Raw genomic sequence first — 14,550 nt, forward strand, 5'->3', positions numbered from 1 at the left:
GACTACGACTTGTCATTCTACAATTGAATCAGTGATCGAAGTCGGAAGGTGGAACAGATGTAAAGAATATGCGTCCCCAAATCTAATTTATTATCCACGCTACACTTGTTCCTAACTATGAATAGGTTAAAAATTAAGACAAATTTTTTTAAGTCTTATATTATTAACTATTGATTTTCGGATCTCTCTGTCTTGCAGTCAATCAAGCTTGATAAACTTGTCGTATGACAAATCGACAAATCAGAAGTGGAATTATGATCTATTATTCTCCTCGCATTCGACTGTAAATCCGGATTTACAATAAATGATTTAAGTTTTAAGTTGTAGAAATCAACCAATTATAGTCGAATTCGAGGAGGATTATAATCGATTATGATTCATTCATTTCTTATAACACTTAAGAATTAAAACTTTAGATCCGGAATAAGAAATAGAACGGAAGGGCCAGAGTAACTAAAACTTTTTGCACCGAATTTTTAAGTCTGTTCTTTTGAATTAAAATTTCTTGCAAGGTTCATTTTTTTTTCTTTTTTCTTCACGTTAGAGAAAAAAAGAAAAAAGTCGTGAATAATTAGCGTATTAATTAGTAATTTTTTATTAAATAATCTTAATTTCATATTTATTCATATTTAAAGAATAATGTAATAAATTGATTTTACAGTATGTATTAATATGATTAATTAAATACATATATTGGGTCATCTAAAAAGTATCCGCAGTTTTTTGTCACTAGATGTGTGTTGATGGTCATATATCTAGTGACAAAGTACCGCGGATACTTTTTAGATGACCCAATATTATATTATGTATATATTTACACACATTGCTAAAATTAAAACAATTTAATAGGAAGTTAGGGTGTATATCAATTGCATACGAGTTAATTGTGACAAGGAAATCACAGAGAAAAAAAAAATTAAAAAACTCCCTATGCAGAAGTTGCTGTGATTGAGTATATGGCAATTGACCACGATCCAATTGCGCGCAAGCCAATCGCAACGCTAAAAGAAAAAATAATCCAAAACTCCCTACGCAGAAGTCGCTGTGATTGGCAGTGAGAAATTATTATAGTGCGCATTTGAACCGCTTCCGCTATGATTAACAGTGGGCAATTGCAACAGTGTATGATCAGGGACAAAAAGGTTGTAACACTTTTTTTTCAATAGATTTCGAAACGCAGCTTGCTCACCGAGTATTTAGCTCTTATTGGCCTAGCATCTACCGAGGATTTAATCTGAATCAGAATATTAGGCTGGGTTCACACCTTGACGAAAAAGCGGAAGCCAATCGGAACTCGCAATAATAATAGGCAGTACATTTCGCTTGTCTGCTTCTGGGGATCAATTCTATATCTTGAAATGAGGTGAAAATTATATTAGGTGTTGGAATTAATTCGTAGCGTTTTTTAATGAAAGAATGTTATTTATTTCACATGAGCATTAAAAAATACATTAATGAAAGTACTTCCCATCACTTGTAAAACGCTACGAATTAATTCCAACACCTAATAAAAGTGAGCGAATTTATTAGAATACTGATTATTTCATTGATCAATACCTACTAAATTGGCTCGCTTTTATAATTTTCACCTTGTTTGAAGATACAGAATCGACCCCCTATTGTGCACATGATATGATATTAACTATTAGTTAACTACTAGTTACTTTCTATTAAATTATCTTATCGTTTTCTCTTGAGATACACTGAGTGTAACCTCGCACTACAGTTACGTGTAAGTGTTGCACTACACAAGTGTACACCATCGTGTACACTACTTCATGCTATTTGTGGATCCACAAATAAGAACCAATCGCCGGTGATCAAGCTGTATTCCGAAACCCATCGAAAAATAGGTGTTGCAACTTTTCTGTGACCAGCTGTACAGACACATATTACAATAAGAAGAATTAACAGACTCCAAAGAATAAAATGTCTAAAAGAATGATAATGCCTACTGGATGTACATACGCATGTAATGAATTTATTCAATCAATACATAATATACATAATAGACGTTTCAACGGATCCTTCTCAATATCGCAAAACTATCATTAAAATACAATTAAAAACACAATTAAAATTACAGACATATATATAATATGAGAATTTAATTAATCATTTTAATGTACAATATATTGTATGTATCAATTTAATACAGTATTCTTTAAATACACTAGTGAAATTGAGATAATTTAATAGAAAGTTACTAGTTAATATACGGTTTAAATGCTCGGTGTGAAAGGGGTCGTTGATGTAGGGCTCAGTAGTTGATACCACTGTCGATACTATTTCGGCATTGCCCAATGCTATCTCGGCGTCATGGAAAAGAGCCATGCGATTGGTGCAGAGGAAATTCACAGCCCCGAACTCGTGCGGGCGCCCGCTTTTCAGCATGCCTGCCGTAAAGGAGCCGAACCGTCACACAAAAGCAAGATGGAGGATCTCACAGTCGAAGTATGCGGCGAAAACGGAGCGTATTATAAGGTTCGTTCTGTGAAAAGTATACAAAAAAGCGGGCGGAAGCCTCGGACGGTGGATAGGCCGAGCCACGAGCCGTGACGCGATCGTAATCTCGCGAGACAAAAGCCCGTACTTCGCGAATGCACGGCCCTCAAATGTTCGCGAGGTAACGCGGCTTCCCTCGACGCCATGTCTCGTTTGACAGGGCGTGATTTTCTCTTGCCTCGCGTCGTTGTGCATTTGCGCTCGCGGTGCCATCGTCAACTCATCAATTTAGCGTTATTCCAAATTTACGACATGCGGACCCTTAAACGCTCACAATCGCCCTCTCTGCACCCTCCTTCTACCTCGCCCGTCTTCCCCCTTCACTCCGACGAGTCGCGATTTTACGTTCAACTAGTCTGCGCTACTCGCTACACTCCTGATTCCTACAAAGACGACTTACTACATGTTTCGTGTATAACTTTTTTCAGGCCTTTGTCACCGATGTCTTTGACGACGAAGTTTTGGTAACTTTCGAGAATGAGTAAGTTTTTCTCACGACTCACCATGTTTGACAAGAACGTGCATTTTTTTACATCTTGATACGATGTTTTGTACAACAACAACAATGTATCATATCTATGGACGTTATACTAGATATCTTTTTGATTTGCCGTAACTTCTTATTCTCGTTTCACTTGTTTCTCACTGTAGAATAATAAAGATTCATATGAATCTATAGATTTATTCTATATTTTTTGATCTATAGTGTTAGAGCGATATATATTTTTATTTTGTTACATTGCATATGTGTGTATATATATATATATGTATATGTATATATATATAAAATGTACTTCTGATATTTACAATTACATTATAATATTTATTGACTATACAAAATATTAGATAATTTCTCTTCCTCTTTTGTATTACATATTAACGAAATATGTTAACGGGAAAGACAGACATACATGAAATGAAAGAAGAGGCGAACTTTAATAACAGGCTAAAATATTGGAAAGTTTATTGTTAAATGTTTTTAATATAGAATGTACAACGAAATAAGTGATATGGAAATAAGACATATGAATGATCTATAATTTTTTTATTTTGGCAAATAATTTAAAAGTTATGTATTATTTAAATGTACACTCTTCTTACTGTTTTTATAATATAACATTGTTATTATAATTATAATATTTATCTGAGAATTTTATTCTTATCCTATACTAAAACTTTCAGATAAATTTTTTTTTTCACTATTCTTTTGTTACACATAGATGTTATGTGTGAAATATATAATGTACATAATTGTATAACTTGCTCTAATTGAACGTACAATGCGTATTTCAGCTGGCAACCCGAATCGAAATTCCCATTTGCTCAAGTCCGTCTACCTCCAAAAGATGGTTCCAAAACAGAATTTCAGGAGAACCAGGAGATCGAAGTATTCTCTAGATCTAACGATCAAGAAGCATGGGGTTGGTGGAAAGCACTTATTAAGGTAAGCAACATAATACTTTGACAAATATATAGGTGGCTGATATAGAGTTCATGCTAATTATTAAAGCCTTGTATCCACATCGTACGTAGAAATTGGGCCGAGATCTCAGATGAAGAAAGAATTAACCAATCGCATTGATCGCAGTGACCAAATGTGATTTGTTAATTCTTTTTCTGTCCAAAGTCTCAGCAATTTCTAACATTGTGAACACAAGGCTTAATATCTTGCATATATACTTGATTGAAAGTTTGATACATGCTTATGTAATACAATTGCTAAAAGCACAAATTAACATTAGATTATCTCTTCCTCCTCTCCAACAGAAATCAAACCTTTATTTTGTAATGATTTTTTTTATCTTTTATATGATTTTTCTTAGATGAGTAAAGGAGGTTTTCAAGTAGTCGAATACTTGGGATGGGAATACACATATACTGAAATTGTAGCTAGTGAGCGACTGAGAGCCAAAAATCCAAATCCCCCTATTGACAAAAACACGTTTCACAAGATCGAAATTGAAGTACCTGAAGAGCTCAGAGAATTGTAAGTAAAAGTGTTTCTAAAAAAAGAAAAAAGTAGTAATGTGTTGCATATAAATATCTGTATTTACTTTTGTAATTAATTATAGATATAGGGAAATATATATATATATATAAAACTTTACTCAAAATATAATGCTTTAGATAGTGTTAAGAAGTAATTAAGTTAAGAATGTTATATTGCAGTGCGAAGATGGACAATGCACATAAAGAATTTCAAAAGGCGATAGGGGCGGCAGTGTGCCGATATGTGCCTGAACGAGGAGTACTGCTGGCCATCTCCCGTCATGAAAATATACATCGTCACAGTAGCATGCTCCAAGAAATGCACTTTAGAAACTTATCGCAAAAGGTAAATTTTTTTTATATTATTATTAATAAAGGCATTATGTGAGAAGTCATTTATAAGAGAAATCTGTAACTTCAATAATTTATTGAGAAACATTTAGAAGTATGCACATATGTATGGTATATGTATAGATATTTAACAAATTATTGGAAATTCTTTTTTTGAACGTTGGAAGCAATATTCTTGTATTCTTTTTTAATTCTTATCATCTACACGATAGCTCAAGTATCTCTATAAAAATATTTAACGTTAATATTATACGTTAAAATTATACTTTTTATTAATATTTCACAGGTTTTGCTATTAAAGAGAACGGAAGAAGCAGCGCGTCAACTTGAGTCCACTAAGCTTCAAACAATAGGGGGGTAAGTTATTAACATTTTTTTGGTTTTTGTAAATAATAAAAAAAAATCTTGTGAGATTGTTTACCTGCTCTTGTCCATGTACTGTCCTGGTTACCATCCTGTCTGTGGTTTGCATTTACTGGCAGAAAATCAGATCACAAGATTTCTAATCATCAATTGATATGTGCGCTTTAGTATCACGTAACCTCATGTATGCGATTACACAGGCACATCATAAGTAGTGTTTATTGTTCATCTTTGATTTTCTTCTTTTTTCCTTTTCTTTCTTTTATCTCTGTCACAAATTTACAATATTATAGATAGATTATTCAACAAATTTAATATTTTTTAAATTTTATATAACTGTTTGTTCAAATTTCTCTTCTATTATAACAGAATAGGTGCAAGTAAGAAAAAGTATCATGTGCACTACGATTCATTCAACCTTTCCATAATAGCAGATATCTTTCGTTTTAAAACTATTAGATTCTAAGCATGATCATATGCATTGCAGACACATTCGTTACTGATTGTTTTATTACAACATTTATATTAAAGCGAAATTGCTATCTTAAGTTTGCAAAGTATTCTATAATAACTGATAAATTTTTTTAGTTAGAATATATCAAAATGTACTATGTATGATAAAACTATATAAATATTCTGTTTACTTCTTGAATTTGCTGCCTTTGATCTTTTATTATTTTAGTATAACTCGTCTTAACACATAATAGAAATAGAATAAAATCATCTCAAGATAAAGAAAAAAATTATTAACATATGAAATATAAACATTTTATTTAAAATATGTAAAGATATGTAAAATCAGGAAAGTAAATAAACAATTGTAATGTACAAAAGTATTGTAGATTTAGAGAAATATTTCAGAGCATAAAATTTACTGAAAAATTTATATCCAAAATGTATGGATAGACATTCGCACATACACTCATTCGCTATATTTTATAACATTACTGTTATAACGTGTATGTGTATATTTTATATGTACACACACACACACACACACACACACACACACACACACACACACACACACATAAATTCAGTAAACTTAATTGTTGGAAAAAATACTGATATAAATATGACACTCTGCATATTAAACATTAAAGTATTGTAACTCAATAACAATCTTATTCGGTATGTATCTTAATAAAGCGTATACGTGCATGCGTACGTGCGTGCGAGCACGCACATAATGAATATATGTGTTAGTGTGAGTGTGGGTGTATATGCGTATGCATATGTATAAAAAAGGATTCGCGATAAGATTTCATGTAAATGTTTGGGCAAATAAAGTTGAAAGACAAACTTTATACGCAAGTGTCTGCATGCATTAATCAAGAGCAAACAGACAGAATGGCAGGGACATAGGATAGGGCCATCTTATAATGAGTTTTCACTGAGTTACACCATTCTCATTTCAGCAAATTTAGATCTTCAAACTTTATATATCAGCGTGTCTCAGACTTTGAGGCAGGAGTGAAAACAAATTCAAGGTGAGATCACAGCAGCGTGGTTTAGAATTAAGTTTAGCTTACTGTATGACAAAATACACAATTATTTTTCAAACGGAAATGAATTTACACTTTAAACGTGCATGCTTCAGCGTTGTGTAGTATATTCACGGAAATCCATGTGCTTCAAGTTCACTGATATAAAACAATTATTTATATCTTTCTCCATTATGTGCTGTGTAGTCAGATTTTGCGTAATTGGTGAGGTAGTCAACAATATATACGTGTAGCTGTGATCGGTTCCCGATTTCATTTTCTGTTATTTACACATTACGTAGGTTCTTAATCTTATTATTTATCTATTCTAAAGAACGCCGGATCTTGGCCTGCCAACGTTTGAGAAACACTGATATATCCCATATCTTGCACATTCATAAATGGTGGCTCTATCCCATATATTCTTACAAAGTGAAAAAGCAATTAAGTATCAATTAAAATATGCATTTTATTCGTAGGTAATATTAACATACTTTGGAATACTTTATTCGGCATATAATATATTCAATAATATAATTTTACTTTTTTTTTATATAATTTGATCGATAATAACGTACAATAGTCCCCTTTCACATTTTTTTTTTCGTTTTCCTTGTCTTCCTTTCTTAAAAAGATGAATTCGTATTATATTATAATATACGATTATTTTATTATAAATAAAATATAATTTCAGAATTTTTTGCCATTTTGTCTATTTATAAAATGAACATTAGAATACCCATGTGGCAGTGTGTGTTTGTGTGTGTGTGTGTGTGTGTGTGTGTATGTGTGTGTGTGTATTGTGTGTTTTTACATATATATATGTACAACATGTATATAATATATAAAAACATATTGTAGAAAGTGTTGCATAATTTTAAATAGTTATAATTGAAGATTGCATGTGACATACAAGTTAATATTATATTTTTCAATATTTTTAATCAGAGTGTTTTGATTGTAACATGACAGCATTTAAAAAATATTTGAACTTGTTCCTAAGTGTATATATTTACATATGTCGCATGGCTATTACACTAGTTGAAAATTCCTCAGATGTAAATGTAAAATTGCCATTTTTTAAGATATAGCCAGCTTTATGTAATTCATTTATATCTGCCAAAATGCAAGCCATTGACAAGAATTTTATTCCTTCATAATATTAATAAATTTTTGGCATGTTACAATACAGAGTATAATATAAAATAGATAATTATATTTATTAAAATATCTCTTATACATTTCTAAACTATTATTGGGAAATTGTGTGTGTGTGTTTTTGTTTGTTGTATTTGTTTATATATATATATATATATATATATATATATATATATAGAGAGAGAGAGAGAGAGAGAGAGAGAGAGAGAGAGAGAGAGAGAGAGAGAGAATGTGTGTCTGTGTTGGAGGAGAGGGGAAAAAGATGCAAAATTTTATTCTAACCTTTTTCTTAATTTTAATTTATTTAAATTCTTAGAAACTCTTTATTTCAAACAAGATTGTGTACAAAGACGTGGAATATGAAATTTATATTATTTTACTTTTTTTTTTAGATATACCGATGAATTTAATGTTCGAGAAGATCTGATGGGACTAGCTATTGGTGCTCATGGTGCAAATATTCAACAAGCGCGAAAAGTTGATGGCATTACAAATATAGAGTTAGAAGAAAATTCATGCACATTTAAGATATATGGAGAGGTAATAAAAATTATTGTATTATTGTTTGTAATTATATGTTTCTAAAAATGTGTTATAAAGATTTACTCAAATTATTTTTATCTAATTGAGGAGCGGACTCTTCCAAAATGCATCCAAAATTTCATTTTTTGAGTTAAAGATGGCATAGTGTTCAGTTGAAAGACTCGTATTTTAAGCAACTCTACGATGTTCTGAAAGCATTTCTATACCATCAATTTATGTATTGAAAAAAATCTTGATGTTCGAAGTGCATTATATCCTTTAACTAAAAACAAACAAAATGTATTTGTTTAACATTTTTAACAACTGTTTAGCAATTTCACATTTTACTGATTGACACATTGTTATTTTCTGCGTGCAGTTTTCTTGTGATTTTCTTTCTCGTTTTTTTGAAAATTATAAATTTTAGACAAAACGCATTTTGAAAGTCTATTCTTCGATTGTAAAGTGTGTACAAATCTATATATATTTTATTATATTAGGTGTTGGAATTAATTCGTAGCGTTTTACAAGTGATGGGAAGTACTTTCATTAATGTATTTTTTAATGCTCATGTGAAATAAATAACATTCTTTCATTAAAAACGCTACGAATTAATTCCAACACCTAATATATTGAGTTGATATATAAAGTTTAATTTGTTTGTAATGTTTCTTAATCACAGACGCATGAAGCTGTTAAAAAAGCTCGATCTATGCTGGAATATAGCGAGGAATCTATACAAGTCCCACGAGTGTTGGTAGGAAAAGTAATTGGGAAGAATGGTCGCATTATCCAAGAAATTGTCGACAAGAGTGGTGTAGTAAGTATATTTTTATCATTATTTAATAGAACTTAACATGTCTATATTTTTATAGATATTACTTTCAGAATTAAGATCTCTCAGGTAGGGACTGTCCTTTCTTAAATAATGATGTTTAAGAATGATCATTACATTATTATATAAGTATATCAATTTTCATTTTCAGTTGATACAGTATGATTTTGTTAAAACTGTCCCAAATTTATAGTACCTAGATTATTTATAATACTTTACAGATCGTCTACATCTACTGATATATGTTTATCTCTCAGGGTATGTAGCAATCGTCTGAAATTACCAACACGCGTTTTAAGTATAACGATTATTATAGCCTCTCTTTTGCAACATATGCAGACTCTCAAATCGTTCATGATTAAAGACTCGGTAATCAAAATTTAAAATATAACATTCAATTGAAAATGGAAGTTATAATTTACGAGGGATTAGGTTATATATGACATATACCTTGTCTGTTCTCGGTAGATAACAACTGGCTCGAGTGGGAATATACATATTGATAAAGTAAGTATGTCATTTCCTATTGTTTGTGATTTTATTCCATCAAAGTTTAGTCAATCATTCATATATATATATATATATATTCATATGGAAGCACTCGCAAATCTTACATGAACCACTCGGGCCAGTTCCTTTAAATCGTATTAAAAAAAAAAACTATATTTTGTATAATCAGGCCTGTATTCATGTTTCACATTTAGCACTAAATGTGACTGTCTCTTCTGAATGCGCTAAGTTGTATTCAGTGTTATCATGGACTGATAATTACATGGCCGCATTTGATGCTAAGTGTGCATTGTGTATATGGACCTTTTAATGCACATGTGCATCGCAAACAGTAACTAGATGCATAAGTCGTTCCATGTCCATGCATTTGTTTTTTGTCGTCAATTATATTTTAAAGCGAATATCATTTCAGAATATACTTTTACAATCTGATTTATGGAAAACTTGTTAATAATTGGAGATATACGACATAACATTTCTATCATAAGTAACAAGAATATTTTGTGTGATGAAAACTTTTTATTGCAATAGCATATTGAATATGTATATCATGGGGAATCAGATAAATTTAATGTACGTATATATGTGAATATTTTTTCCTTTGTTTTCTTTTGTTTTCTATAGAGATTATAAATCTCCTATTAATTAGTTTTTCATGTACAAGATATATTGTAACTATATTAAATTGTAGAACAAAAGATTATTTTTTTAATGATGTATAAATAGGCAAAAATTGTTATTTAAGAAAAGAAAATGAAATAATAAAAATCTCTAAATTTATTTATAATTATATCTAAAGGAAAAAAAAACTGTGATTATAAATACACGATATAATTGCCACGTTTTTGATATGATATCATGATATATAATTGTGATTGTGAGAAGATACATATTACCTAAAAGATGATGTTTGAGAAAAGGTAAAAAAATCGAGAAATTAATTTTTTTTATTGAAAACAAATATTTTTGGGAGTATAAAGGGTGTAAAGAATATTTAAGCAAATTTTCGCAGACTGATCGACAAGTCTATTGATGGAAATGACAAACGCCAGTGACTGAAAACTGATGGTATGGATATGAAATACGATTTTAAGCGTCTCATACTAATAATCCGTATCATTAAGTGCGTTAATAGCGCAATTTTAATAACTACGCATTGCAGGTAAGAGTAAAAATAGAAGGAGACAACGAACCTCAACCAACGATTCCACGAGAGGAGGGTCAGGTGCCCTTTGTCTTTGTTGGCACTGTCGAAAGCATCGCCAATGCCAAAGTTCTGTTGGAATACCATTTGGCACATTTAAAGGTAACTATATATCAATGCACTAATCCTTTCTGAAATATATAAAACCGATATCCCAGAAAGGAGTCGTAAAATAAATTGCGAATTTGATCGTGGGATTTGATTATCTTGTATAATTTATGTAGGAAGTAGAACAACTGCGACAAGAAAAGTTAGAAATTGATCAACAACTACGAAGCATGCACGGATCGACCACAGGACCGATGCCCAGCTTTCCTCCGACAAGACGAGGAATGGTTGCAGGACCTGAAGAGGGTATCAGCGGTCGTGGAGGTCGCGGTGGTCAGTCTCGAGGGCGCGGGTCTCGGGGTAGAGCCCCTACCAGACACAATGCTGGTAATTTTACAACAGACAGCATTATAATTATTTTAATTATCAAAATATTAAAATATAAACTTGATAATTTGTAATGTAATATTGCATTTTGTAAAGATTTTGCGAGAGAATTAGGATTTATTGTTTATTTCGATTTGATTATGACTTTTTTGTGTAAGGCATATTTAACAATAAGCGATATGAAATGCAAGTGAAATATTATATAATTGTCTATATGATCTAGAAATCCGACAATTAACCGGGTATTTTTCAGGATTACGTAGAGATACTTTGGATGGTAGCGAGGATCGTGTTCGGGATTTACCGCCAAGAGGTGGTCATCAGGGAGCTGGTAATTCAGGGTACATGAGTGGTAGACAAGGTCGTCCTCCAACCCAACGTAGAGATCGTAGAGACGAACGTCGTCGTACTACCGATGACGAAGACACTGTTTTAGACAGCCAAGACGTTTCAAGCATTGATAGAGGTAATATTTATTGGTAACGTGCGTGCGTGCGCGCGCGCGTATGTGTGAGAGAGAAAGCAAGCGAATAAAGAATAGACGCATACATGTTGATGACAATTCTAACCGTTTCGTCCTAAAGACAAAGCAACGTGTGGCGCGTATCAGAATGCTTTGAGATTGGCATGAAATGCGGAGCAAACTCTTGTGACCATCTAACACTAATGTTATCATCAAATCGATATAAATATTCTATTGCATGCTACTAACGTATGCAGTGCAGCTTTCGCTATTTATGATTAAGTTTATCTTTAAATGTTAATTGCGAGTTCGAGACAGATGGTCACAATGGTTTGTGTATGTATAGAGTCAGTATCGAGTGTGGAGGGAGGAGCTAAAGGAATAAGACGAAGACGACTTCGGCGTTCGCGGCAACGAAGCTCAACGCCAATAAGTGCTAGTCAGACAGGTAGGTCTATCCTTTAGTATCAAGCTCGCGTGAGCATCTCTTTAGGACGATCGGTTGTATAAAGAAGCAGATTATATCCATTTTCCAGTACTCGATCAATAGGCTGACGCGCACACTTGTACATACGAAAACATTCAGAATTAATCTATAAATTTGTTTAGGCAGTAATGCCGGCCCGTGCGACCAATCAACAATGAATAACAAGGAAGGAACACCCGCGAACGACGTATCCATGTCTAACAACAGTTCGCAAGGACCTAAAGGCCAAAGAGAACATCGGTCTCGTCCTCCTCGTATGCAGCAGAGCAATAAGCCTAAAGAAGCTCTGGTTAACGGTACCAGTGGCTAAGCAACCGTTGCGTTGTCGCCAATTGCTACTAACGTTGCTACGTTACACCTGATGAGAGCTATTAACTCCCAGCACGTAACATGACGCATACCGACGCAAGGACTACACGATTATGGAACGCGACATGATTAGTCTACGCTCGTTGTTAAGACTGTTTGCTACCGATAAGAATACGACAGTTGTTTAAGAAATCGTCATTCTCCTTAAACACATTTAAGGACACATATTAATATCCATGCATGGTTTAGTTTAATGATGGTAATTACACTGTCATGTTTGATATACGGATACATTCATTGGGAGATAGAGAATAGCATTTGGTAAGAAGGATTCCCTGATTGTGAAACTGTGCCTCATTTTTATACCAAGCTCCTAACTTATGTGGCAGTGCTTCGGATGTACCGTACGGTCACCTTGGTCACTCGTTAACGTTTAACGATCCAATATTAGGCTGGATAATCGCGGCTCGTACGTCAATTATCGCTCTGGATAAGTTTTCATCTAGATATGTCGCTCAGTACTTATGTATAATACAATATTTGCAGTGTGCTCCCGATATCATTCCGTGATATCGAATTTATTTAATTTAGCTTATAATAATCAAATTAAATGGCAGTAAATTATTCTACGTACTTTTCATGAATGTTCCGTATTAACGTAAAGATATATCTAGTTGCTTTGATACTTTATTACTTTATATCAATCTCGTTCTGATACGCTATATATCGGAGATAATTATGAAAACTGAAACGAATGCGACATAACTAAGATGCAACTCGACGCGATACCAGGAAAATGTGTATGGATTTCCGTTGTTAATTATAACAATGGTAGGCGGCAGCTCTAAGAAATTCTGGTTCAAAGGTGTTCCCAATGATGTTCCTTTCTATTTACTTGAGGAAATTGAGTTTTTGATTTACAATTATTAGTAGAGTTATTTAACAACACTAGATTTTTACGTTTCAAAGCTGAGTGTTGATTAATAGTATCATGATGATTGCAAAAATGACTTATTCGAATCTAACACGATCAGATGTGCACAAGGAGTCGGTTTTTATTTCCGAATACACTTTTCACGTAATTTAGTCTTTTCTTTCTCTTTTCTCTCTTTTTTCTTTTCTTTTAATTTTTTTTTTTTTACTTTTACTACAGTCTAAGCATACTATATCAAACTTTAGAATTCGATATCGAGTTTGTTTCTGCATTGTTTCGCATGATTTAAAAAGAAAGTAAACGTATACTTAGTAATACCAATGTATGATGTGCCAGAGAAGGAATGATACATGTTTTATGATATCTAGCTAAAGTGCAGACTTAGCGCATACCTTTATTACTATAATACTACTTAGTCGAAATGTGGATGTCTGAACAAATAAACTAGCTTTACTATACTAAGCTATAAAATAGATATGATCAATTGTTTTAAATTGATTATCAACATTATTAAAAATCAGTTATCAATTTAAAACAGTTGTTTCTTCTTCCGGATATGACAACAACTAATCGGACGTGTCTCATGAATTTTGCAAAAACACATGGCGGTTGATGCAATATATCGACACCTAACAAAACAGCTGTCATTTTATCTGAATATTCTTATGACAGCCAAAAAAACTGAGATATCCCCCAACTTGCTTGTTTCAGATACATTTGTATTGATTGCAATTTGTGCATAATTTAAGAATAAAACATTTCTGTACATAGACTGGCCATTGGTATAATAAAATCCTCCAATTTCCTTTAATGTAAACGATGCTACCCATTTTATTTTGAAGATTTTAGAAATTTCTTCTCCACCCTTCCTCTTCCTTTCTCTCTCACACATACACACATTCATTTTTCCTACCTGTTTACCTATTTTATAATTACAGCGTGGATGTATAAGTAAGTAATTGAATTTAATATTTCAATTAAATTGACTTGTTTAATTATTT

The 14,550-nt window shown here is 32.3% G+C and overlaps 1 protein-coding gene across 7 annotated transcripts; it reads left to right on the forward strand.

Annotated features, from left to right (window-relative positions):
* The first annotated feature begins 2,333 nt into the window (after window positions 1–2,333).
* Window positions 2,334–14,321, forward strand: Fmr1 (synaptic functional regulator FMR1). 7 transcript variants are annotated; one of them, XM_011059858.2, is made up of 15 exons: window positions 2,334–2,484; window positions 2,934–2,986; window positions 3,799–3,949; window positions 4,329–4,492; window positions 4,675–4,840; window positions 5,132–5,202; window positions 6,627–6,698; window positions 8,243–8,390; window positions 9,055–9,192; window positions 9,676–9,714; window positions 10,880–11,023; window positions 11,146–11,356; window positions 11,610–11,822; window positions 12,166–12,267; window positions 12,429–14,321. In XM_011059858.2, exons 1-15 carry the CDS (start codon window positions 2,434–2,436, stop codon window positions 12,614–12,616), a joined length of 1,911 nt encoding a protein of 636 aa, XP_011058160.2. In that variant the 5' UTR covers window positions 2,334–2,433; the 3' UTR covers window positions 12,617–14,321. The 7 variants fall into 7 exon arrangements, with proteins under 7 accessions (XP_011058160.2, XP_011058165.2, XP_011058163.2 ...); XM_011059863.2 differs by having other exon boundaries at window positions 12,433–12,601; XM_011059861.2 differs by lacking the exon at window positions 12,166–12,267.
* Window positions 14,322–14,550: the final 229 nt, after the last annotated feature.

Source organism: Acromyrmex echinatior, chromosome 1, assembly GCF_024713525.1.
Source record: "Acromyrmex echinatior isolate Ae372 chromosome 1, ASM2471352v2, whole genome shotgun sequence".
NCBI classification, from domain to species: Eukaryota; Metazoa; Arthropoda; class Insecta; order Hymenoptera; family Formicidae; genus Acromyrmex; species Acromyrmex echinatior.